Source organism: Tasmannia lanceolata, unplaced genomic scaffold (assembly GCF_043159265.1).
Source record: "Tasmannia lanceolata isolate RefF3 unplaced genomic scaffold, GAP_Taslan_0.1 ptg000015l, whole genome shotgun sequence".
NCBI lineage: Eukaryota > Viridiplantae > Streptophyta > Magnoliopsida > Canellales > Winteraceae > Tasmannia > Tasmannia lanceolata.
Window position 1 is genome coordinate 61,422,322 of NW_027518692.1, and position 23,742 is coordinate 61,446,063.

General features: G+C 39.9%; 2 protein-coding genes across 2 annotated transcripts; one reads left to right on the forward strand and one right to left on the reverse strand.

The window, feature by feature from the left end:
* Positions 1–5,637: 5,637 nt before the first annotated feature.
* JAZ8 (jasmonate-zim-domain protein 8) lies at positions 5,638–7,322 on the reverse strand. The gene is made up of 3 exons (XM_077397760.1): positions 7,062–7,322; positions 6,061–6,145; positions 5,638–5,923 (listed from the first exon to the last, which is right to left on the reverse strand). Exons 1-3 carry the CDS (start codon positions 7,163–7,165, stop codon positions 5,744–5,746), a joined length of 369 nt encoding a protein of 122 aa, XP_077253875.1. The 5' UTR covers positions 7,166–7,322; the 3' UTR covers positions 5,638–5,743.
* Positions 7,323–13,248: 5,926 nt separating this feature from the next.
* LOC143846411 (pyruvate dehydrogenase E1 component subunit beta-like) lies at positions 13,249–21,570 on the forward strand. Its single transcript, XM_077354845.1, has 4 exons — positions 13,249–13,705; positions 18,865–19,297; positions 20,294–20,496; positions 20,995–21,570. The coding sequence occupies exons 1-4, from the start codon at positions 13,521–13,523 to the stop codon at positions 21,326–21,328; spliced, it is 1,155 nt and encodes a 384-aa protein (XP_077210960.1). The 5' UTR covers positions 13,249–13,520; the 3' UTR covers positions 21,329–21,570.
* Positions 21,571–23,742: the final 2,172 nt, after the last annotated feature.

A 23,742-nucleotide genomic window follows, 5' to 3' on the forward strand; every position in this document is an offset into this window, starting at 1 on the left:
CTCATAAGCCCGCCCATTTTGAATTCCCAAAATTCAAACCCTTGATGATTCCTGTATGCTCAATTCTTTGATGCAAATTCCCAATTCCAAAATCCCATTGCTAAATCAATGTTTCTGAATCTCAAGTCCAATGCTCAAATACAAACCCGATTCCTGATCCAAATACCAATCCTGTTTTCCAAAATCCAAGCAACCTCCCCAGCGGAACTACGTGTGGCTTGATCCCCATCGCGGGGTACGTAGGCAATTTGGCACTCCCAAGTTCAGTCGCACCTTTCTCTATCTTTCTCATTCCCTCACACTATTTCATCATCTCTTCCATCCCTTTTTTCACTAACCTCGAGAATTTAAATCGATTTGTCTTGTGTCTTTCAGAACCGTTGGATCACGGTTTCCGTCGTAAGGACCCTTAGAGCCCAATTTAGGAACACCGGTGTCGTGTCGTGTCCTAAGTTTTAGGGAGTCCTAGAGTTAGGAGTCCGGCCTCATCACGGACGCTTGCTATGTATAGCAACCGTGCCATAGGTCTAGTTACACTAGTCACCCAATCTTTCCCTAGGACAAGCCTAGTAAACTAGGATGTAAGGCAAACCTGCATTAGTCTAAGGGACCATTTGCATTTAGATGAGAATCATATAGCATCTTAGATGAAATCCTAAGATAATAAAATCTTCAACTTGAATTAAATAACTTCTCCTAAAACTGTTGAAACAGTCAATCCCGTCTAGGTCGGTGTCTTAGTTGAGTTAGGCATATGTAACTTAGCTTAGGTACACCGAACTACGTCGACTCTGATCCCAGTGAGGCTTGGGTACGTAGGCAGCTTGGATGTCTGATGGCATACCACCCGCGAGTCGGCACCACAAACAAATTGTGGTGTTTTGTATATTAATTTTCTTGTAAATGCTTAATCAAATCACTTAGGACTTTCCATGAAATTAGAATTTTAGGAGAACTTTCACTTAGATTGAATCCAGACAAATTAATAAATCAAGATACACATTTAGGATTCACATTGAAATTAGATCATAGGATGCATGTCACTTAGTTCGCACATTAACATAGAGTTGAATGAGCCATTTAAAATAAATTTAAAAGAATTAGCTTTTGGAATCGAAGACCGATTATCGGGCAGGAATGGTGCATGTGGCGGATAACTCCCCATACCTTCCATTCTCGTAACCAGGTAGCGAGTCTAGATTTCTGGTTAATTACGGGTCCTAGATCCCACATCTAGGTGGCGACTCTGTCAGTCTCTTTCGTGTGGAATTCGGATTGCCTTAGTGATCCCAAGTTCACAGGAAAGATTAATTCAAATCAACATTAAAATGCACACGCCAATCGCGTGGGTACGAGAGACCAAGAGAGAGAGCGCGGCGGCTCGCGCCCCACCCCTCTCGCGGGATCAGGGTACCACACTTGGGTTGTTTTTTTCAAGGTTTATCGATGAAATATTTTTAGCAGAAAAACTTTTACCTAAGAAAATGGGTTTCCAAACCTTGGAAAATTCAATTTCCATGAGAAAAAGCTTTCGAAATTCTTTTTCGATGAAGTAAATGATGCCCTAATTTTTCATTAGTTTTCTACAAATCAATATAGAACCACAGATGGAACGTCTATTGAGTTTCCAATTATAATAGGATTGCATCAAGGATCAGCTCTAAGCACTTATCTTTTTACGCTAGTTATGGATGAGCTTACGGAGGGTATCCAGGATGAAGTGCCGTGGTGTATGTTATTTGCAGATGACATAGCATTAATCGACGAAACCAAAGCATGAGTAACTATTAAATTAGAGTTATGGAGAACTACTTTGGAATCTAAAGGTTTTAGACTGAGTAGGACTAAGACAGAATATATGGAATGCAACTTAAATAATGTAAGGAGGCGGGATCAGGATGTAGTAAATTTGATTGGACAAGAGATACCTAAGAGGGATATCTTTCGCTATCTTGGTTCAATTTTACATAAGGAATGAGAGATTGAAGATGATGTTAACCATAGAATAAGAGCAGGTTGGTTGAAGTGGAAGCTTGCCTCAGGAGTTCTGTGCGACCGTAAAATCCCTACCAAGTTGAAGGGAAAGTTTTGTAAGACAACTGTGAGGCCAGCCATGCTGTACGGCTCAGAATGTTGGGTGACCAAGAAGCACCATGTGCATAAGATGAGTGTAGCGGAGATGTGAATGCTTAGATGGATGTACGGCCACACAAGGCTAGATAGAATTAAAAATGAAGACATTCGTAAAAAGGTGGGGGTGGCTCCAATTGAGAAGAAGATGAGACAGCACCTCTTAAGATGGTTTGGACATATGCAACGTAGGCTTTTGGATGCTCCAGTGAGAAAAGACGACTCGTGACAAATTGATGGAGTAAAAAGAGGTAGGGGCAGACAGAAAACAACTTGGGTAGAAACAGTGAGAAAAGACTTGATAGCTAGAAACATAACAGAGAACATGACCTTGGATAGGATAGAACGGAAGAAAATGACCCATGTAGAAGAACCCAACTAGATCTAGGATTAGAGCCGTGTAGATTCCTTTTACCTTTTTCATGAATTTTTTCCAAAGGATTCATACTAGTTTGGGACAAAGGCTTTGTTGAGATGAGTTGAGTTGAGTTTCTACAAATCAATTCGGTTAAAAATTACTATGTTTATGTCAAATACCCCAGCATGTGAAACATGGAACGCCCCAATGTGGAGCCCTTTCGCACCCATAGTTAGCAAAACTCTATTTTAAATGGCATTTAAAAAAAAAAACATGTTTTATTAGCTTGCCGTTTAATACTAGAGCTTTTATAATACTCCTTATTTGAGCAAAATGTTTGAAATGTGTTTAAAATGTATCAAACGCTGGCCAACTTTCCAACTTTACTACCGTATATTTTGTAAATAACAAAATTTTAAACATGTGTTTCCATTTTTTAACTACTTTTTTATTGAACCAATACTGTCTTAAACTCGAATTTTTCCAGTCCCCTTCTTTTGCCAAATCACGTTTTGTTAACTATGTTCGCATGTGCGCACCCATCGCTGTAGTTAAGGCATCCACTCCGGCTTATGGTGACTTGAGACCTACCTCGTTTCATATTGGGCAACAACCAATACACAACACCTCACAATACACAAATATTAACAAGATACAAAGAAAAGGGAAATGTTATCAGCACTACTGTATTTTGATGCGGGCACTCCTCACTTTATTAAAAGTATGGTACGACCCGCACTACAGGATGATCTAAACCGTCCATTAGATGGGCCACAGCCTAAATAGGTTGGGCCCCAAAAATCATTTCCATAGGTTGATCCTAGCCCTCCGATCTGAATGTTTGAGGGTTGATGAGTTGATCTAACCCTCTATAGATCAGAGGGTTAGGATCAACCTATGGAAATGATTTTTGGGACACAACCTTTTACGGCTGTGGCCCATCTAATGGACGGTTTGGATTATCATGTGGTGCGGGCCATGCCACACTTTTAATAAAGTGAGAGTGCCCTCATCAAAATACAGTAGTGCTGATAACATTTCCCAAAAAATAAAAAGGGAAATGATTTCAACACAAATATATGTTTTGATACATGACGCTTATGTTTCTTGTCTTTTATATTTAAAGAGCTGTAAAACGAATTTTACGGTCCCCAAAAATCAATTAGTGACAATTAAATGCTAAAAGACAAGATACATGAGCACATGTATCAAAACATAGTTGTGCTGAAATCATTTCCCTAAAAACAGGGGGGGAAAAAAAGGAAATTTAGCATATAAATGTTTACTGTCATAGATGTACGACGTGAAAAATCAGTTGTGCAAAAATTAAAATTAAATTTGGCTTCATCATGCCGCCAAATGTGGCACGAGATAAACGTGGCACACAATATGCACATCAGCCAGTATTCCATTTGCAGAGCATGCTTGCTCTTATCACATATGGATTTGCAAAGATTAGGGGTGTAAACGAGCAGAGCTTGGCCAGGCTCGGCTCGTTAAGCTCCAAAGCTCATCGGGCTCGGGCTCGAACCAGGCTCGGGCTCGGCTCGGCCAGGCTCGCGAGCCTTAACGAGCTTTTGTTATATTAAGTTCACACCCCTCATCTTCCCTGGACAGCCCTATCTAGTATAATTCGACTACTCTTTTTACACTACGGGGGGTGGTCCAAGTAACAAATGGGGTTCCAAAAAAGAAGTGACATATTTTGCCTCTCCCTTTCACTCCCTGGACAATCCTTTTAGTGTATATATTAATATATAACATATATATTTAAATATATTAAATGCTTAACGAGCCGAGCCGAGCCTGGCCTATCTTGGGCTCGGCTCGTTAAGCTTAACGAGCCTGGACAGCCGGCTCTGCTCGGCTCGTTAAGGATTCGAGCCGAGCTCGAGCCGAGCTTTTTCCGAGCCGAGCTCAAGCGAGCTTCCGAGCCCGAGCCAAAATTGACACCCTTAGCAAAGATGTTTCCCACTTGGACAGCCTACATAATTTTCCTTTGTTAGTGGTACCAACAGATCAAGTGTGAAATGATATTTCCGCTTTTTCTTTAAAATAAGTCAATTGTATCATATATTAAAAAAAGAATAAATCTCTTTAAGATGACAAGAAAATAGGAAAGGGAAATGATTTTACAAGGAACTGATTTTCCATAAGTGGGTGGAAATATCAATTCGAGCTTTTGGGTGGACAACTTTTTAGGATAAGATCCTTACGGTAGATCATCTCTGTAACTGTGAGATGTGGATTATTGATCATTGTGCCTTATGTGTCAGAAATTGCAAATCAGAAGACCATCGTTTTGATTCATTGCCCCCAGTCTAGGGAGGTGTGGTGACGGATCTTAGACAAGTTTTTGGGATGTCCTGGGTTTTTCCTAGCCCATTGGTACACTTTTGGAAAGTTGATACTCAATTCCCGCCCTCAAACCTCAAACGGAAGAATATTATGGAGATTGACTATGATTGCCTCAATATGGTTCCTATGGAAGGAAATAAATCCAAGGCTTTTCAATAACCGATCCAAAAGACTTCTTTTTACATTGATCACCAAGATCATCTCCATTGCCATATCTTGTGTGAAGGTTCTATCTTCCTTCAAATTCTATTCTAGCTCAGATATGAATAGAAGTTGGAAGGAGATATGCTATGATGTTGAGAGGGAAGGGGCAATTTCTCCAAGTTGGATGCTGCCTAAATTTTGATGGGTCTAGTTTCGGAAATACAGGTTTGGGTGGATAAGGATGGTGAAACCAGATGGGCATTCTTAGGCCCATTGGGGTCAAGGATTCTAGTGAGGCTGAGGTTAGAGCTGCACTTCAGGGCATAAGGATTATCGATGAAAGCATGCTGGACACATTAGTAGTTGAGTGTGACTCCCTTGACACTACAGATGGATGGAATGTGGCAGTTTGTATCCGTGGAGATTTGCGGATTTTATCAATGAAATCCGTGACCAGGTGGGTGAAAGGTAACTTAGTTAGGTTTCAGCATGTCCCTTGTTCAGATAATAATAGGGAGGCAGACCGTTTAGCTAGGAATTGAGTGAATTGGGCATCCTTGGAGATCTATGACTTTCTTCTATCGTGACAGGATTCTTACTTTCTACCATGAAATAAATTTAAAAAAAAATCATATTACAAAGTGATATATATCAAGAAAATTTCAGGCATTTTATAAACGGTAAACGATCTTAGCCATATCTAAAGGATTTTATTTTCCTTCTATTACACTTTCGAGGACTGGGATTTACTGACTATTGCTTGTAAGGAGAAGTTTCCTGAATCCTTGTCTTTCTCTTTTGGAGGAACCGTTGGAGAGATCTCTTCATGGAAAGACCAGGGGCATGGTGCCCAAGTGGCGAAAAAGGCTCTGACTCGCGAGTTTTCAGCTGTTGATCCATTTCTCGCTTGGCAAGGTGTAATATAGCTCTTGCCTGTAGAACAACAAACCATGTGTCAGCAATATAGAAATTATATAGAGAATGCAACTTTTCTTGCAAGATATAACTACGAGCAATGCAAAAGGTTGTTGGATATAACTACGAGCAATGCAAAAGGTTGTTGGGCAAACCTGTAATTCCGTCACGTCGCAGGCGCAAACCCGTCCATTGTAAAAAATCGTAAGTTGCTGTGAGTTTTCACCTGATCCTTCTTCCCTGCAACAATTTAAAGTAGAAAAGAAATTTAGAATGATGGAGAAGAAAGAGAGAGAGAAAATACGAAAAATACAATGAATAAGTTTGTAGATGTGCTTGTCAAGAATTGGTCATCCATAAATTGTAAGAAAGCTCAAGATCTAGTAAACTTAACAGCAGTTCGAACACGATCGAACGTATATACTATGGGTGCGTTTGGATTGCCGGCAATAGGCGCTGCGGTATCAGATTACAATTCCTTCCGATTCTGGCTTTGGGTTCGAAAAAAAACAAAATCAAGAGGGCGGAATTGACACCGGGGCAGAATTAAATTTGATTCCCACACCAACACAGATGGTATTCTGATTCCACGCTCAGGTCTGAATGGAATTGTTATTATATTTTTTTAAATTAGAAAATTATTTCTTTATTTTTTTCATATTCCATTTAAATGAGAATAGGGATTCCTAATTTGGGCAATCCAAACGAGCCTTGAAGGAATCAATCATCGCCACACATGTCGATGATAAGATGATCCATCTACCATCCTACCCGTTTGTAGGCCGGCCATCATATAATCAGGATCATATATATGATCCGGACAATGACGCCCACTTAATGGATGGTCTAATCATATTTAACACAAAACCATTTGCATATCATGCATTTCGAACTCATATTGGTTCTTATAATCCGACAATTTGTATCGGTCTATGGCCTCTTTCGGTACATCTAAGTATTACATACATATAAACTTATATGCAAATGGAATTGAAATTAAATATGGTTATTTGCAAATAATAGTTTTAAAAATGATAACAAGTAGGTGCTTCCAAGCAGAGGCTATAACGTTCCATTTACAAATAAGATTAAACTTCAAACAATCTTATTTTGAAAATAAGATTCAAAGAATAGTAAAGAAAACAAATTAACGTACCTTGACGAAAGATTATCGGGATTGGAATTGGAATTGGGATTGGGATTGGTATTGGCACCAGCCGGGAGAAGGCAAAGCTCTAAATTGAAATTCCTCCCCATCATCAATAAGGGCAGAATCTCAATCAATCAAAATCTTCTTCTCCTCCTTTTAAAGCCTTCCCTCTAAAAAAACACGAACAGATATCAATCCAACACCAGAGATCCTTTTTTCCTGTTAGGAAGAAAGACAGGTAGTGAGGAGGGAATGAGAAAAGCCGGGGGGGGGTGGGTTGAGATTTATATATGTTGTTGTCTGAAGTCGACCACGCGAACACGAAACGTATTCGACGGGCTAAAATCGGCGGAGGAAAGAGAAATGTGAAAAGGCACTTTCACCACACGAAAAAAGTGTTTCTCACGTGACGAAATTTCTCAGCCTTTCCTTTTCCGAACTAATCGTGTTTGGGGAATCGCTTATCCGCGCTCTTTTCGCACTTGCTTTTTATATCCATATTTAATTTCAATTCCATTTGCATATAAGTTCGGATTTGGCACGTGAGTTTTGTTGGGCGTGGGGGGCGTTTTCGGCAGGACATATTTCAATTAAACCTGTGGCCTACCTTTGATTTCTTGGAAGTTTTTTACTTTCGATATTATTTTTAGGCACGTGATGTATGTATTTTGGTGGAACGTGGGAAATGAGGATCCTTCGTTTTGGGTTGATTTGGAAAGCGATAGTTAAGGGGGGATTAGGGATTGCCAGGTTGGCATGTGTGCAACGTGGCGCTTTGTGAGTCATGGGTGGTGGCGAGGTTGATTGGCTTAGGTTGTCACATGTTGCTCCGGATTACAAGTGACATGACATGGCATGGGCATGTGGCCTCGCATGTGCGGCATGTTCCATGGTAGAGGCCATTGCACGCTTGGCAATTGGCATGTGTGGATTATTGGGTTCACATGGCTAGAAAGATGATCGTACATGGCACATGTGCTCGGTGATCGGGATCGTTGATCTGTTTGGGTAACTATAAGGCAACCCAGTGAGTCAACGTCCGGTACTGAATAGAGATTTCATTTGCAAGATTAAGGTGATGAAAATTCACCCCTTAATTAAGCCCTGTTTGGATTGCATGAAAAACATTTCTGGTGGAAAATTTTTCCTATAAATTTTTTTCTTTCCACAATCAATAGGGAGAAAATATGATTGTAGTTCCTTTCTGAACTTTTCCAAAAAATTCCTTCCACACAAACAGGGCAATAAAAAGACATTTTTAGGGCTGTTATTTTTTTTTATAATGACTGATTAAAGGTCTTGAATCAGCCGATGAGGGTAAGATGAGCAATAAGCCGCACCTATAAATGGCTAACAATATTCATAGAGTCGATTGTCATGGCAGTGCATCCATTTTGTACTGTCATTTTCCTTGGCTCTGTTTCTTTCGACAAATAATTAGAGTAAAACAAATTTTGTGGTCATTTCATATGGAAAAGTAGGCATGAATTTTGTTATGCTGCGGGTTCAATTTTTTCGCTTAAAAATAAGCAAAAAATTTATTTTATGGCCTAGAGAAAATGATGCTTGCCTTAAAATTAAGATATTTCTATCTAGGGGTGTTCATTATTCGGTTTTAACCGAACCAAATTGATTCGGTCGGTTCGGTTCAGTTTTTTGCTAATTCGGTTTCGGTTTTTATTTTTGGTTAATTCGGTTATTCGGTTTCGGTTATCTCGGGAAAAAATTTCGGTTAACCGAATAACCGAAATTAACAAAAAATAAACATTTTTTTTTTAAATGGTGTATGGGCACTCCGTAGGATGATCCAAACCGTCCATTTGATTGATCACAACTTCAATAGGTTGTGCCTAAAAAACTATTTCGATAGATTGATCACAGCCCTCCGATCAAACCGTCCAAATAGATTTTTTTTGTCTTTTTCTATCACTATTCGGTTATTCGGTTATAACCGAATTTTTAATCGGTTCGGTTTCGGTTTGGTTTTCGTAAAATTCGGTTTGGTTTCGGTTTCCGAAATTTGATAACCGAAATTATTTCGGTTATCAAATTTTGGTTATTTCGGTTCGGTTATAACCGATTCAACACCCCTATTTCTATCCTCGACACATGGTGCAACTGTGCAAGTGGAATAGAAGATCACGCAACATCATCACCAAATGCAGCTCGACGTAGCCTATGGTACATATCGAAGCCTTACAAGTCACGGATCACCCATCCGGATCATGAGACAATCATGAAGTTTGCCAACGATGTTTTAAAACTCGGACCGGTGGTCGAATAAAAAAAGGTCTTATTCAGTAGAAAACGATCCGACTATGTTAGGTACATTTTTTGATATGCCAAAAGGTCCAGAGCTAACTAAACGTGTTACACAAGGCCCTTTAAACATGTCCCATACTAGGTTAGGTTCCCTCAGGACCGTAACATACCAACATGCTTCCACATCCGCCGTCTTCGGCGGCCCACTCTGTGACGGCTTTCACTCTATCCTTTTTTCTAGGAAGCCATTTCGTCGCCCCTTTCGCGACGGCCTATTCTGTGGCAACTTCACTCTAGCTTTTTACCAGGTAGCTTTTAATTTCCAGGTAGTCCTCTTCACAAGTCGCCTCTTCCGTGACTCGAACACATGACATGGTGGCTGCTCTATTACCAAATCTTAGGTAACTCGCCGATACGATAAAAGCTCCAGAGCTAATGGAAAGAAAGGGATCCAAAATGATATTACAGTCTACATGACAGTTTTACACGTTGATCACCATGTGATGCGACATGTGGCATGTCACATGCTTTGTTTGTAACATGACACATGAGGTGGATCAGCATAGCATAAGAGTAGCGAACTGTGTTTCCGAAAGATAGATTTCGGGTTCAAACATTCCACATGAGAACTACAGAGAGGATAGGGATTTTTTTTATTTTTCCCCTCGTGTTTTATAAGCTTACATAAAATTAGATATCATCTTTCATTTTCATAAAATGGCAACTACATCATTGTTTGGTGGATAAGGAAATCAAATCATGAACGCAAAGAATACTTTTTTCTGCTCGTGTTTTACAAGCTTACCTGAAATTAGATGTCTTCTTTCATTTTCACGAAATGGCAACTACATCCATGTTTTGGGCGGATAAGGAATTCAACTCGTGAACGTAATGAAAAGAAGAAACTATATATCCCAAACATTGGTTAGTTGGAGAGCAGTCTTATCCTTTTTATGAAAACATTGCTTCATTTTTCATGCGGAATGTATAGTTGAATTTTTCCCAACTCCCTATTTGGATTTTAGGAATTTTTTTTATACTAGAAAAGGAAATGATTAATTAAAGACTTAAAGTGGGGGTTCAAGTTACTTATTTTCAAGCATAAACTAGAAATGGGGATAGAAATACTTGGATAAGCTGTTTCTATAATTGTCTAACCTGCTTGGATAATTTTATCCTGAATAAACCCCCTGGGATTGGCTACCCTGCTCGTATAATAAACCCTACATATTGGGGCTCTTCTCGGCGTGAACAGAGGATAGCAAGCCTATCCAAGGTTAAAATAAACCCTGACGTAATTGATATCCCTTGGAGAACAGCCTTCCTAAGAGTGGCCTCATAAGGTTGGATGTCTAGGAGTGTGTCGAAATTAAGCGAACCCTAATCTTAAGGGCATGTGTCAAATATGTGGTTGAGCCAAGAACCAAACTCCCCTAACCCATGACTGCTTATAGGGGTGCAACTTGGGTCGGTTTGTTGGGCTTTTTCTTAAAAAATGAATTGGAAATAAGCCCGGACCCGACCTGATTTTATGGTAAAAGCCCAAACCGAATTCCCTAAAATCGACCCCAGTTGCACCCCTAACTACTTAATTAAGCTGGTATCTAACCTGGGAGCTTGAGTTTAGCTGAGCCCGGTCCTAACCACCAATTTCTTAATTACTAATTGAAAGAATTTTTCTTAATCTTACCACATAATCCAAGTAAAGAGATCTCTCACTTGTAATCATTGTAGTCAATATTTAGGAAGATTTCATGTGAACTTTTGCATGAGAGTCGAGAGGTAAGCGATCTCTTCTGATCACTTGACTGAAAATTTAATTAGGAAGATTTCATTGTCAGTTTGCTTGAAAGTCAAGGGTTTGTTCTATTTGCACTTTCAAGGGTGTATCTCCTAGTCTCTTTATGTAATAGAAACAGAACAGCTAAGGAGGAAAAAATATCTTAGTCCAATCTGTTATAATAACCTAAGCACCATTCACTTGCTTTTTTAGTCTTTCTCTATATATTTCTCATACACCCAAATTCCCTTGCATGGTATATACACATGGAAAACATGGGGATTTGCTATTGATGCTTACCTCTCGTGGGGCCGTACAAATGAAAAAACCCGAATGAAAACGGAAGTATTTCCTCTCTTGATTATAGGGTGGTACCTCCACCCTACAACCAAGAGGCCTTTCAAATATCAAGGGTGGTACCTCCACCGTAAGAAGGCCTTATTGTTGTAAGACCTTACACCATATAATTTGGGCAGTGATATTTTCCCCTTCTGATGGCTATTCCCTCCCCCCCTCTTTAACAGTTTCTGTTAACTTTCATGAAGGGGCAGAGAAGCAACCGTTAACTCTAAAAGCATAAAAGTTAACGATTTCTGTTAAAGGGGGGAAATAGCCATCAGAGGGGCGGTAAATATCACTGCCCTGTAATTTCTATGGTTATAGAGAGGTTTGGGCTGTTTAACAGATTTTGTCTTATTCATTTAATTCATGTGAGGTCAGATTTTGTCTTAGTTATCTCCTGCAAAAGTGAGCAGCTTACTTTTTAACAGATTTTTGTCTAATTCATTTAATTAATCTCAGGTCAGATTTTTTCTTAATTCATTTATTCAATACATCTAGGTGGCTTTTTTCTCCTCCAAAAGCCAAGAATCCCAAATTTAAAAATACAAGAGACAAGAGAAAGAAAAGTACAACGGTTGCTTGATTCAAGGAGATTTGAATTCAATTTGAAGTGAGTCACTTCCCTTATTTTCTGTGTTAAAATAAATGGTGTCACATATTCTGTTACCATCCGACCTATGCATCGGACACTCAAACTGGGCAGTGGAGATATCTATAAGTGGAACAAAGCATGTGATGAGAAATCCATTTCAATATGGACCGTTCATGCATGAAAGGAATACCAAGTAACTTCAGCTGTGTTTGATGGCACTTGATCCGGACATTCTATGTTATATATCTTGGCATTCTAGAATAGGCAGTTGCAGCTAAGAAACATGCAAAACCGGATAGTTGTTCGACAAGTAGTAGGACACCCCGTTCACTCTGCATCTGAAAAAGCATAGAGATCCATGATCCATCGTGTTATGAGCAAGAATTTTGACGTAGATCCAGTGTTCCACTAACCATGGTTTTAAATTTCGGTTTTCGGCATACATTTCGGCCTTGTATGAAACCAAAATTTTGAGATTCGAAATCAGGTACACCAAAAAAATGCGTATTTTAATATTTACGAAATATTACTTTTTAATAAAACAATTTGAATTTCTCAAAATTTCGGATTTTGCAAAATTTCGATTTCGGTTGGAGATTCGGACGAAATTTAAACCATGCCACGAAATTTAAAGCCATGCCACTAACATAGAGTAGGATATGCTCAACTAGTTGATAATGATCAACTATTGACTCATGCATGCATTTGGTATACAATATGTATCAATAACATAGGAGAGATTTAGCCGAGTCATGGTCATGTATTGCAAAGATCTAACAATGCTTTGATAATGTTTAAGTTCATGGTTGAGACAGTAGATCACAAGCATAATTCCATTGGAAAAGTAATAGCCCAGTTTCTATTCAATGAACTTCACTACCCACTAAAAAAAATATAATGGGCCCAGATCCTTCATTGAGAATTCACGACTCAACGTGGTAATAAAAAAGCCCAATAAGATAAGGTTATCTCTTGTCATAGTCTCAGAATGATACCATCCACACACCCACAATCAGTTGGCATAATCTTAAACAAACACTGCGATCTAGTCCGTTGGTTTTTGTTTTTTTACTTGAAGTGGTAGAAGTGCCTGATTTGTTTGATTCCACTCTCCGTGCCTTTAGCAGCACTCTATTTTTCTATTTCTTTACACGCTAAAAAAACAAAAATTTTGAAAGCTATTTTGTGGCTCACTTTTGCAGGAGAGTACAACCACATCGTCTCAATTTTTTAGCAGATTTGCCAAGTTGCTTTGCAAATCCCAAAAAAAAGATAAGGGTGTAAGTCGGGTCGGGTTCAACCCAAAAAAAAGGGTCGTGTCTAGTCTGGTTGAGGGTTTGGGCAACCCGAAAGTCGAAACGAGTTCAACCCGACATTTTTTATGATTTTTTTTTCTAAGGTTAAATATTCGGGTTGAACTCGGGCCAGGTCAGGTTCAGATTGGAAAAAAGAGTTCTTCAGGTCGGGTCGGGTTGGGAAAAACGGAATAATGATACGGCAACCGAGTTGGGTTGGGACACTGAGTGGAACCAAACAAATAGCTCTTAACACTAACAATCTATCTTTGATTGGGTTTGGCCGTTTGGGCCTGACCTTGAGGCCTCAGGTTCGATCACAGCTCACCTATCTGGAAAAAAAAGAGGTTGCAGCTCGGATCGCTCAAATCACGACCAGGTTTTGTTATTCTCTTTCGCAATTGATTGTCTCAATTCTAATACATTTAGGAAATCTGATGAAATTCGTGAAATTCATCTTCGTGTTGTTTGCCTTCTGTTTGGATCTAAATTTGCTCTTATTCTTCGGTTTGGATTCGTTTTTCCATTTTACCGTTGTTTTTGTATCTCTGGATTGTAATTGTTGGTGTTAGTGTTATTGACTCATTTGTCTGAAATTAGTTCTTATTACTTTCTTATTGCTTTACTAGTGCTGTCATTTCTGTATCTACTTTTAGTTGCAAGAGAATTCCGATTTTCTGCCTATCTACTATTGGGACAAGAACTTTGAGTCTCTAATCCAAGGAGATATCTGACTTGAGTTTTTGGCACTTTGTTATGTGACAAATGAGAACTGCATGAGTGTTGAATCAGTGAAGATAGATCACATATGTGCTTGTTATATATTCAAAAGTTAAATTGTAATCCCAAATACTGGTAGTACTTAGATGTTGTTCTTCACAATGTCCATCCGAAAATTCAAATATTTGTTACAATTAAGCTCTTAGTTGTAATGCTTTGTTGCTGTGAGTGATGAAATTCCGAAGAGTTGTGATGACAGCTACCTAGATTTATGATTTCCTTCATGGGGTTAGTGAACCGCTAATGACCCAAGGAAGAACCCCCTAACCCACTTGATCACATCGAAAGAATCGCCCTCCACTAATGCTACTGACCATAAAACTTTTGCGGATATAGCCTTAGTCAGTGAGGATGGTATGAAGCTCAGCCTCATTAGATTCACCTGTACTAGTCGGGCCAGAAAAAGCAAGAAGCTCCATTTGGGGTTGCATTTCTTCGTAGGCACCCCATCCTTTATAATAGTAGACCGAACACGAAGTCTCTAAATTCGCTAACCGAGAAGTCTCTAAATTCCTTCCTTCCATCTGCCCAAGAGATGACGCTTCACCTCACGCACCAACCCTCTGACTTATCCTACACAAAAGCAGAATTTTCGCTCTTCATGGTCTGATCTATAAACCCCATAATCCAGAGACCAACTGGACAGCACCATCCATATGAAGTGAAGCTCTGGCAGGAGGCAAATGGCAAATGAGACTCAGACCCAGGAAATGCTGCACTGTGTACAGGTTGGGAGTAGTACTAGGGCTGGCAACGGGGCGGGGCGGGGCCGGATGTTGGGGTCCCCTACCCCTTCCCCTCTGCGGGGATGGTGGGGAATCCCCCTCCCCTCCCCGCAGGGAATATCTAATCCCCTTCCCCTCCCCTTCCCCTCCTCGCATCCTTCGGGGACAAAATCCCCGCCCCGCCCCGCCCCAACATCACCCCCTCTTTAGTCATTGATACACTAATGCTGGGTGTCCCTAATCAACTTGATGCAATTTCAATATATAAAAATGTTATAAACTAACAATCGATAGGCTAGCTGTTAATTAAATTAGCAAGAGATTGGTATAAGGAGTTTGTCTTCTCTTCTTTATATATTGATTGAAATGCTGGGCAGCAACGAACGTCCAGATTTCACTTGTTTGCAGTGTTTTTTTACTTGAAGATTTAATAAGAGATGGCAGATCCATATTCGGTATTTGTGTGTGGACGATGGATGGATGGACCCATTGGACCGACAGTAGCTGTTGTTGGATGATGGGATTTCCGCACATTGCTAATTGGATTCGATCCAACTTCAATTTTAGATCAAGTGGTATCATAGCCTGCCACTTAGAGTACCCAACATCCAAACCCCATTTTGGATCATTAATTTTGGGAAATGTTATGAGCACTACTGTATTCTGATGATCACACTCCTGACTTTATTAAAAGTAAGGTATGGCCCGCACCATAGGATGATCCAAACCGTCCATTAGATGGTGCACACCCTAAATAGGTTGCGCCCAAAAAATCATTTCCTTAGGTTGATCCTAACCCTCCGATCTGTAGAGGTACTGAATGATCCTATTCCTCTATAGATCGGAGGGTTACGATCAACCTATGGAAATGATTTTTGGGGCACAACCTATTTAGGGTGTGCCCCACCTAATGGATGGTTTGGATCATCGTATGGTGCGGGTCATACCATACTTTTAATAATAAAATGCAATTTATTTTGGCTACCGATGTTGGCACTACGATTTTTTGATAATTGCATACACTCACTCACTCAGCTTGTCTTTATTATTTCAACATCTGTCAAAAGGTTATTATAGTTCCCAAAATGCTCAGAAGCTAATTAAAAGGAAAAGACAAGCTAAGTCTATGTTTGGGGGAATCTTGTAGCCAATCCACAGAGTTTCTAGTAGTTTTCCTAAAAAAAAACCACTTAAAAATATATTAAAAAAATGGCATTGATTAATGGGGCGGGGCGGGGAGGGGACAACTCCATCCCCTTCCCCTTCCCCTCCCCGCACCGGGAAATTTTTAAAATCCCCTTCCCCTTACCCTCCCCTCTCAAATCGGGGAATCCCCTCCCCAAACGGGGCGGGGCGGGGCGGATCCCCGCTTTTTCGGGTGAAATTGCCAGCCCTAGGAGTGGAGGTGAGTCTCAAAATAATTATCACTCTTCTTTATTGATGACTTGGCTAGATACTCCTGACTAGGCACTTAATAAACGCCTGACATTTTCTATTGTTTGTCTATCCTTTCTGGCAAAATTGATTGCCAGTAAACTGGGTCCACCATGAAGAACCAATAGGTCCATTTCCTCTTCAAGGCAGGTTTTGTCTCTTTCCGCCCTTTACATTTTCACGGTCCCTGTTTGGTTGCCGGGTTTTTTTTGTTCCTAGGAGTTATGTGGGAGACTAAGTTAAATTTTGGTCCCATCCCATGTTTGGTTGCCTTTTAGCACTAGGTTTATTTTAATCCCACTCTTGTAATGATTACTTGTGGGGTGAATTTTTTAATCCCACTTTTGTAATGATTGCCTTTTCATCCCATCCCAAGATAACTCCAGGAACAAAAATAAACTCAGGAACCAAAAATAAGCTTGAGAAGAATTTTTTTCTACCCAACAGTTCAAGCAACCAAAGAAAGGTTTTTTTTTTCCCACCATATCTCCCAGGGTATTTTTTTTCTCCCACATAACCAAACATGGGATTTTTATTTTACCAGGATACTTCTAGGACTTTTTTTTCCCACCTATCTCCCAGGGTATTTTTTTCTCCCACATAACTCCCAGGAACAAAAAAAACCCGGCAACCATACAGAGCAGGGATAACCTGGCACAACACCCAGTGTAATCCCCAACTATTACAATGGTCTGACTTTTTTAACACCCTACAAAATCAGAATATTTAGTCTATTTAGACAAATCAGCTAGAGGTTTGGGTTTGTTTTGTGATTTCTCAGCACCCTGTAAAATCAAGAAATGAATTAGGGAATTTTAGAAAGGAAAGGGATAATTAGTTGAAGATTATGGTAAAGGCTTAGATTAGTTTTGTAACTTCTTAATTCAATGGATATGACATGTCCTTTTCCACACGAGATCTGATAGGTAAAAAGGGCAGTGTCTGATTCAAATCGATGAACGTTTATTAATTGAAACATGTATCTTACAAGGATCCACTTTTAACACCTATAATATCAGCGAAAGAATCAGGGTACTCTAAGATATGGTAAAGGTTCTTTTTAGTCTTCTTAGATCCAAATTTTTTCCATATGACACCATCCTTTTATCCATGTAGTCCGAAAGGTGAAAAGGGTACCATCATATTCAGAAATTATACTAACGGGCCAATTATACCATCCTTTTTTCAAAAAAGTCTGAATTCCCTTTTAACTAAAATTTGCTCCTCTTTTCATGGATGAGTGCAAAATTGAATTTCATGCCCTATTTTAAATAATATTGATGAAATAGCCAATTTATATTTTCTTTCATTTACATGGTTTTGAAATATTTCTATTTATGTAGATGGATTAGTTTACACGTCACACTTTTATGAACTATATTTCTGTACTGAAATATTTTAAAGCATTGTCATATAAATATAATAAAAAAACACAGGATAACCTGTTTGACATCCCCTCACATGCTCCATATACCTACGAAGCAAAGTATACCAGCTCATAGTAAGCTTTCCGCCACACACACACACAGAGAGAGAGAGAGAGAGAGAGAGAGGAAAGGGTTCCTGCGGCGCTCAAGTGCAGGCAGCAAGGGTGGGGCCACATTGTTTGCGTGATCCTAAGCATTCATTTGAAAGGCCCCATCATGGATGGAGTGTGTACCAAAAATCAGCTTCATTGGATCATCATAGGGTGTCCATTTGTGGAGGTGAAAATGGACAGATACTATTTGTCCACTAATCTGCCTATTTTTTCACCCCACAAATGGACACCCTAATATGATCTAATGGAGCTGATTTTTGGTGAAAACCCTATCCATGAAAGGGCCTTCCAAATGAATGCTTTGGATCTCCCAAACAATGTGGGCCCATCCCTGTTTTTGCACTCGAGCGCAGAAACCCTTTATTCAAACCATTTTTTTGAATGCTTTTGTAGGTTTTAAGAAATCCTTATTTTGGAATAGGTGGGACTAATTGAAGCTTCTAAACTTTCGATTTTGATGTGAAATGATCTGAAGACACATCTGTGTCAAGGTTGTCCCAAACAGCCCTCCTAATATTGCCAACTGTACCAAAATAAGGATATATTTCTCATTTTATCAAAAGATGAGGGTGCTTTTGTCCTTAAAATGCATTATTGAAAAGAAGACAGTAAGTATAGAGAGGGCTCTGAGGGACATCTCTAACACAGATGGGTCTTTTCAGCAGCTCATATTTTGAACTGAGGAGGTTTAAGCTTGTGTCTTCATGTCGAGGAGTTGCAAGCACTACAAAAACACTATACATTGTCTTACTGATTATTCATGAAGAAATGGATATTTCTGAGTAGTCTCTCTTTTAGAATTTATTGATAGCTTACATTCTCTTCTCAGGATGCATGACTGGAATGATGAGATATAATCCATGTGCTGATTCTCTTCTATAATCTTTTTCTGTATTTCATGCAGCAGATTCTGGTATTCTCTTGCATGTATGGCATTATCATCTGATTATACTGTTTTCAACTTGTATATGATTGAATGCATTACATATTCCCCATTATCATTGTTCCACAAGATCACTTCTGGCTGTTAAATGTGTAATGTCTATGTTGTATCCTCAGACATGAGCTCCTGCGATTCGAGGCACTTCGAGAGGGCTTGGAAGAAGAGATGGACAGAGATCCTCGAGTCTGTGTCATGGGGGAAGATGTTGGTCGCTACGGAGGCTCATACAAGGTGACCAAGGGATTGGCCCCAAAGTATGGGGATCTCCGGGTTCTCGACACCCCCATTGCCGAGAACTCCTTCACGGGAATGGCCATTGGATCAGCCATGATTGGCCTGAGGACGATCATCGAAGGCATGAACATGGGTTTCCTTCTGTTGGCCTTCAATCAGATCTCCAACAATTGTTGCATGCTCCATTACACTTCCAGCGGCCAATTCACCATCCCGGTTGTGATCCGAGGGCTAGGAGGCGTCGAACGCCAGCTCGGTGCCAAGCACTCTCAACGCCTAGAATCTTACTTCCAGTCAGTCCCCGGCCTCCAGATGGTACGATGCTATTTCATAACCAACATCTAACTTTTTCCTATTAAGTGTTAGTGATTTTGCATTTTCAAAATCATGTATATTACATGTTTTAGTGTTTTGGAAAATGTTTTATCAAAAGCGTTTGGGAAAAAGAAAATGTTTTCTTGGAAATATTTGCTTTTACAAAAGGATGTAGAAGTGTAGTTGAAAAGATAGTCCCGTACCGGATGAGAGAAAAGAAAGAGAAGGGCTTATAAAGCACTACATTTTCTAACTCTTGTTGATTGCACATTGGGTTGAACCCATGGTTGGACCCGCGGGACGGTGCAACGCACCGTTCGCACACGCGCACGCGCGGCGTGGGCAATGGGCTATAGGGCGCATAGTGGCGCTTTTTTAGGCGCACTTTGTACTTCTAGAATCGATCAGGACCATTCAATATCAATGGGTGCGATCTAACGGTCAGATTTCAAACATTCTGGAAAGGTGCCCTGTAGACGTGTTTTTCACACTGAAAAGACACCAGATGGTCTATAAAAATGTGCAAACTTCAGTCATTTCATATAGAAAACGAATTGGCAATTCTGACAAACTTTACACTCTCTTCTACACTCCTACAAAATCCCCAAGTATTTCTATATACTGTTTTTCTTTTGTTTACTGTTCTAGATACTGTTTTTCTGCAGAAACATTATCTAGAAATTTCTCTAAGGCTTGAAATTTCAGAAGGGCATTTCGGGTTTGATTCCGCTAATGCTACGCGTCATCAAACATTAGTAGGGCTTCCCTACTAGGCTTCATTGTATCTTGGAGGCAATTCGCGGATCCCCTTTGCACACTACTAGTGGGGGCGAATCTTGTCTTAAGGAAAGTGATATCACGCCTTGAAGCAACAAGTTTCTGTTTTTATCAACAACGGTACCCTCAAAATTTACAACATTAAGTTCTTCCACAACCTTAGCCTCGGCTCGGCTAAGTGACTTCGTAACCCAACACATTTTTTTCATACTTTCTCAGGTTGCCTGCTCAACTCCTTACAAAGCAAAGGGTCTGATGAAGGCAGCTATCAGGAGCGAGAACCCAGTCATACTCTACGAGCACGTGTTACTTTATAATCTAAAGGAGCGAATCCCCGACGAGGAGTATGTTCTTTCGTTGGAAGAGGCAGAGGTGGTGCGGCCAGGGGAGCATGTCACTATCCTCACGTACTCATGGATGAGGTACTGTGAAACAGCCAATTACTCCAAAAGCTTAAACCTTTGGAGATGGCGTTAATTAATCTTCTATACTTGTGGCCCCTCTTTTTAGGGTTGGCCTACACGTGGCCAGGGGCGATGGCACTTGAAAGGGAAGGGGGACAATTGCCCCCCTTAATTTTTTTGGAAAAAAAATATACCTTTATTTTTTAATATTTTTTTAATACTTACCCCCTATTTAAAAAAATATGCCCCATTTCCAATCATCCCTAAGATAGAAAAAAAATTACTATAATTTTTGCCCCCCTTGTGCAAAAATTCTGGCATCGCCCTGCACGTGGCACATGTGACACCTCTTTTTTTGGGTTGGCCATTACAGGTGGATTTTTTTAATATCAAGTAGGTTTGAACCGAGTCAACAATTGCTCTCAACAATTGCTGAAATACCATGTGAAGCAACCGATTACTCAAAAAGCTTAAGATTTTGGAGATGGCGTTATTTAATCTTTTATACTTTAACAGGTACATGCAGGTGGCTAAGACCCTGGTGAACAAAGGGTACGACCCCGAGATTATAGATATCAGGTCACTGAAGCCATTTGATCTATACACGATAGGGAACTCAGTGAAGAAGACTCACCGGGTGCTAATTGTGGAGGAGTGCATGAGGACGGGAGGGATCGGCGCCAGCCTCAGGGCGGCCATCATAGAGAACTTCTGGGACTACTTGGATGCACCCATCATGTGCCTCTCGTCCCAGGATGTCCCCACACCGTACGCCGGGACTTTGGAGGAGTGGACTGTGGTGCAGCCGGCCCAGATTGTGACTGCTGTGGAGCAGCTCTGCAGTAGCTAACTGTAAGTTTTTGCAGAGAGTTTTGTACCCTCACACTAAGAAATTTTCCTCCTCTAGTGGCTATGGGTTAGCGAACTCAGTAGTTTTTCTTAAGAATTCAGTTTATTGTTGTTTCTCATTAGTAGAACCTCTAATTTTGGAAGAAGCAGGGGGTTTGCTCCAAGCAACCTTGTTATTTTGTTAATGAGTCTTCAACTGTATTTCTATCTATCAATGATTGAAGGGTCCGGATTGATGGTTAGGTGCACCAATAATGTCTCATCACTCAGCTACTCTAAACTTAGGCTGCATTCTTCAATGCTTCTCATTCTCCTAACTTTTGTAGCGGGTGAAACGGGCGAAACAGAATGGCTTTAGAGCGATTCCACTTCGCTTCAAGAATTTATTGCAAATCCGACCTTTTTTGCCGCTTGATAGTTAAGCTGGAAATCGGATGGTGGGGATTGCGGAATGCAATGCCGCCATTCTCGTGCTCAGTTGGAGCAGAAAAAGCTTAAGATGCATTTTTAAGAACGTTAAAGAGCAGAACAAAAGGCTAAAATTTCTATCATCGTAAGATATTAGTCTAATACCTTTATAAGCTGTGTTCGAATAAGTTTCCAATCATATAGAACCGAAGTTTTCAGAAATTTCAACTCCGAAAACTGATCAGACGAAATGCTACTGCCACCCACCAGCCCATCTCTTTTTGTTGGAATTTTGTTCGTTGGTATAATGGTATACCCATCTCACTGTAAATTGTAGGAATCAATGAAAAATTCTACATAAAAGAGAGATGAGTAGCAATGACCAAAACAAGGAACTTCCTCCGTAATGACGATGTGGCCAAGTAAAAGACCCCCGATTCACTCAACTATATCACTAATTCATTAAAGCTGATTTAAATCCAGCAAAGATACAAAATGTGCCCACCTTTGTTGCACAGGTGGGTCCCTATGATCAATAAATTTGGATTTCCAGTGGCCCCAAAAATATTTCAATTGGGCGATCTAATTTTCCAATCCAAGGGTTGAAGATGGTTAGGATTGTCCCGATCAATTGATCTTCGATTTTCATGAGATCTAAAATGGACTAATTTTCCAGGACATGGATGGTTACGATCGATCGATGCATTCACCTCAATATACTACAATGAGGGACATACCTAATTGGATTATTCACGGTCCAGTAGTGATGGATGATCTTACCTGTTGACAAGAAAAGATTTTTTTTATTAGGAGAATTTATATGATGGGTGGCCGTGAAAACAAGTGAAGTCTAAAAAAGTAGGTACGGCCCACTCCATATGATGATCCAAACCGTTCATATGTTTGGGCACAACGTAAATAGATTGTGTCCCAAAAATCATTTCCATAGGATTATCCTAACCCTCCGATCCGTAGAAGATTCCATAAATGATTTTTGGGGCACTTCATATTCAGATCAGTTCAGATCGGAGGGTTAGGATCATCATATGGAGTGGGCCGTACCTACTTTTTTAGACTTCACGTGTTTTCACGGCCACCCATCGTATAATTATCTTTTTATTAGTTTCTAGAAAATTACTTGGCCACTGATTTTTCAATCAAATAGAATTATGTAATGTTTAATTGGAGGCCCCATTCGGAAATCAGCTTTATGGTTGAGTGAATCGTCATGTGGCGGTCTTTTACTAAGAAATGTGATCATTATGGAGGAAGTTCCTCCAACGCGTTATGGAGCAAAGTTCTGTCCCAAAACAAGTCGGGTAATGCACTCCCTTGCTTCCCTTTATTTTACACTTCTCTAATTTACCACTCTTACTTACTGGGAAGCTAAAATTGAGGAGCGTCACTAACAAAATAAGGGATTTCAGATATCACACCTTCACTTGGAATTAAGTTTCACCTAACAAAAGAGCAAGTTGGTTTTAAATTTTGACCGAAACCCAAAATTTCAGTCCTTTGGGTTTCGGTCGAGACCGGGATTGAAACCGAAATCAGGAATACCTGGTGGGGTTGTTTGGATAAGCGGATTTCTGAATCCAGGTTTTAGTTTGAAAACAGTGTAAAAGAGGGCTCATGATGAAGCTGTTGCATGCTGTTCTGACATCATTTCTTGGATTTTAAGTAAGTAATCCAAGTTTTAGAAATCTCTCCCACATCCTAAGATTTCTAAAACCTGGAAACATGGGATGATCTCCCGCTTTCTTGTTGTCAAAAAGAAAAGCGAGGGTCTATTTCTTCTCTCATCTCCCATCTACAATTTTGAGGGAATCCAAGATTCTAAAATCCGCGTATCCAAACGGTCCCGAAATGTAACAAAATTTTAGAAATTTTGTTTTTCTGAAATCTGAGGAGTTTCACCCAAAAATCTCGATTTTGTTCATTATTTAATATTTTCCCGAAATTTCGGTTTCGGTGACGACCGAAATGCATTCCGAAACCGAAATTTGA

Excerpts from the sequence above, each read along its gene's own strand:
- JAZ8 (XM_077397760.1), bottom strand. The coding sequence starts at position 7,165 with ATGATGGGGAGGAATTTCAATTTAGAGCTTTGCCTTCTCCCGGCTGGT. Across the intron at positions 6,146-7,061 it reads CCCGATAATCTTTCGTCAAG|GGAAGAAGGATCAGGTGAAA; the intron begins GTACGTTAATTT and ends AAATTGTTGCAG. Across the intron at positions 5,924-6,060 it reads GCGACGTGACGGAATTACAG|GCAAGAGCTATATTACACCT; the intron begins GTTTGCCCAACA and ends GTTGTTCTACAG.
- LOC143846411 (XM_077354845.1), top strand. The coding sequence starts at position 13,521 with ATGATACGGCAACCGAGTTGGGTTGGGACACTGAGTGGAACCAAACAA. Across the intron at positions 13,706-18,864 it reads ATCGCTCAAATCACGACCAG|ACATGAGCTCCTGCGATTCG; the intron begins GTTTTGTTATTC and ends TTGTATCCTCAG. Across the intron at positions 19,298-20,293 it reads CAGTCCCCGGCCTCCAGATG|GTTGCCTGCTCAACTCCTTA; the intron begins GTACGATGCTAT and ends ATACTTTCTCAG.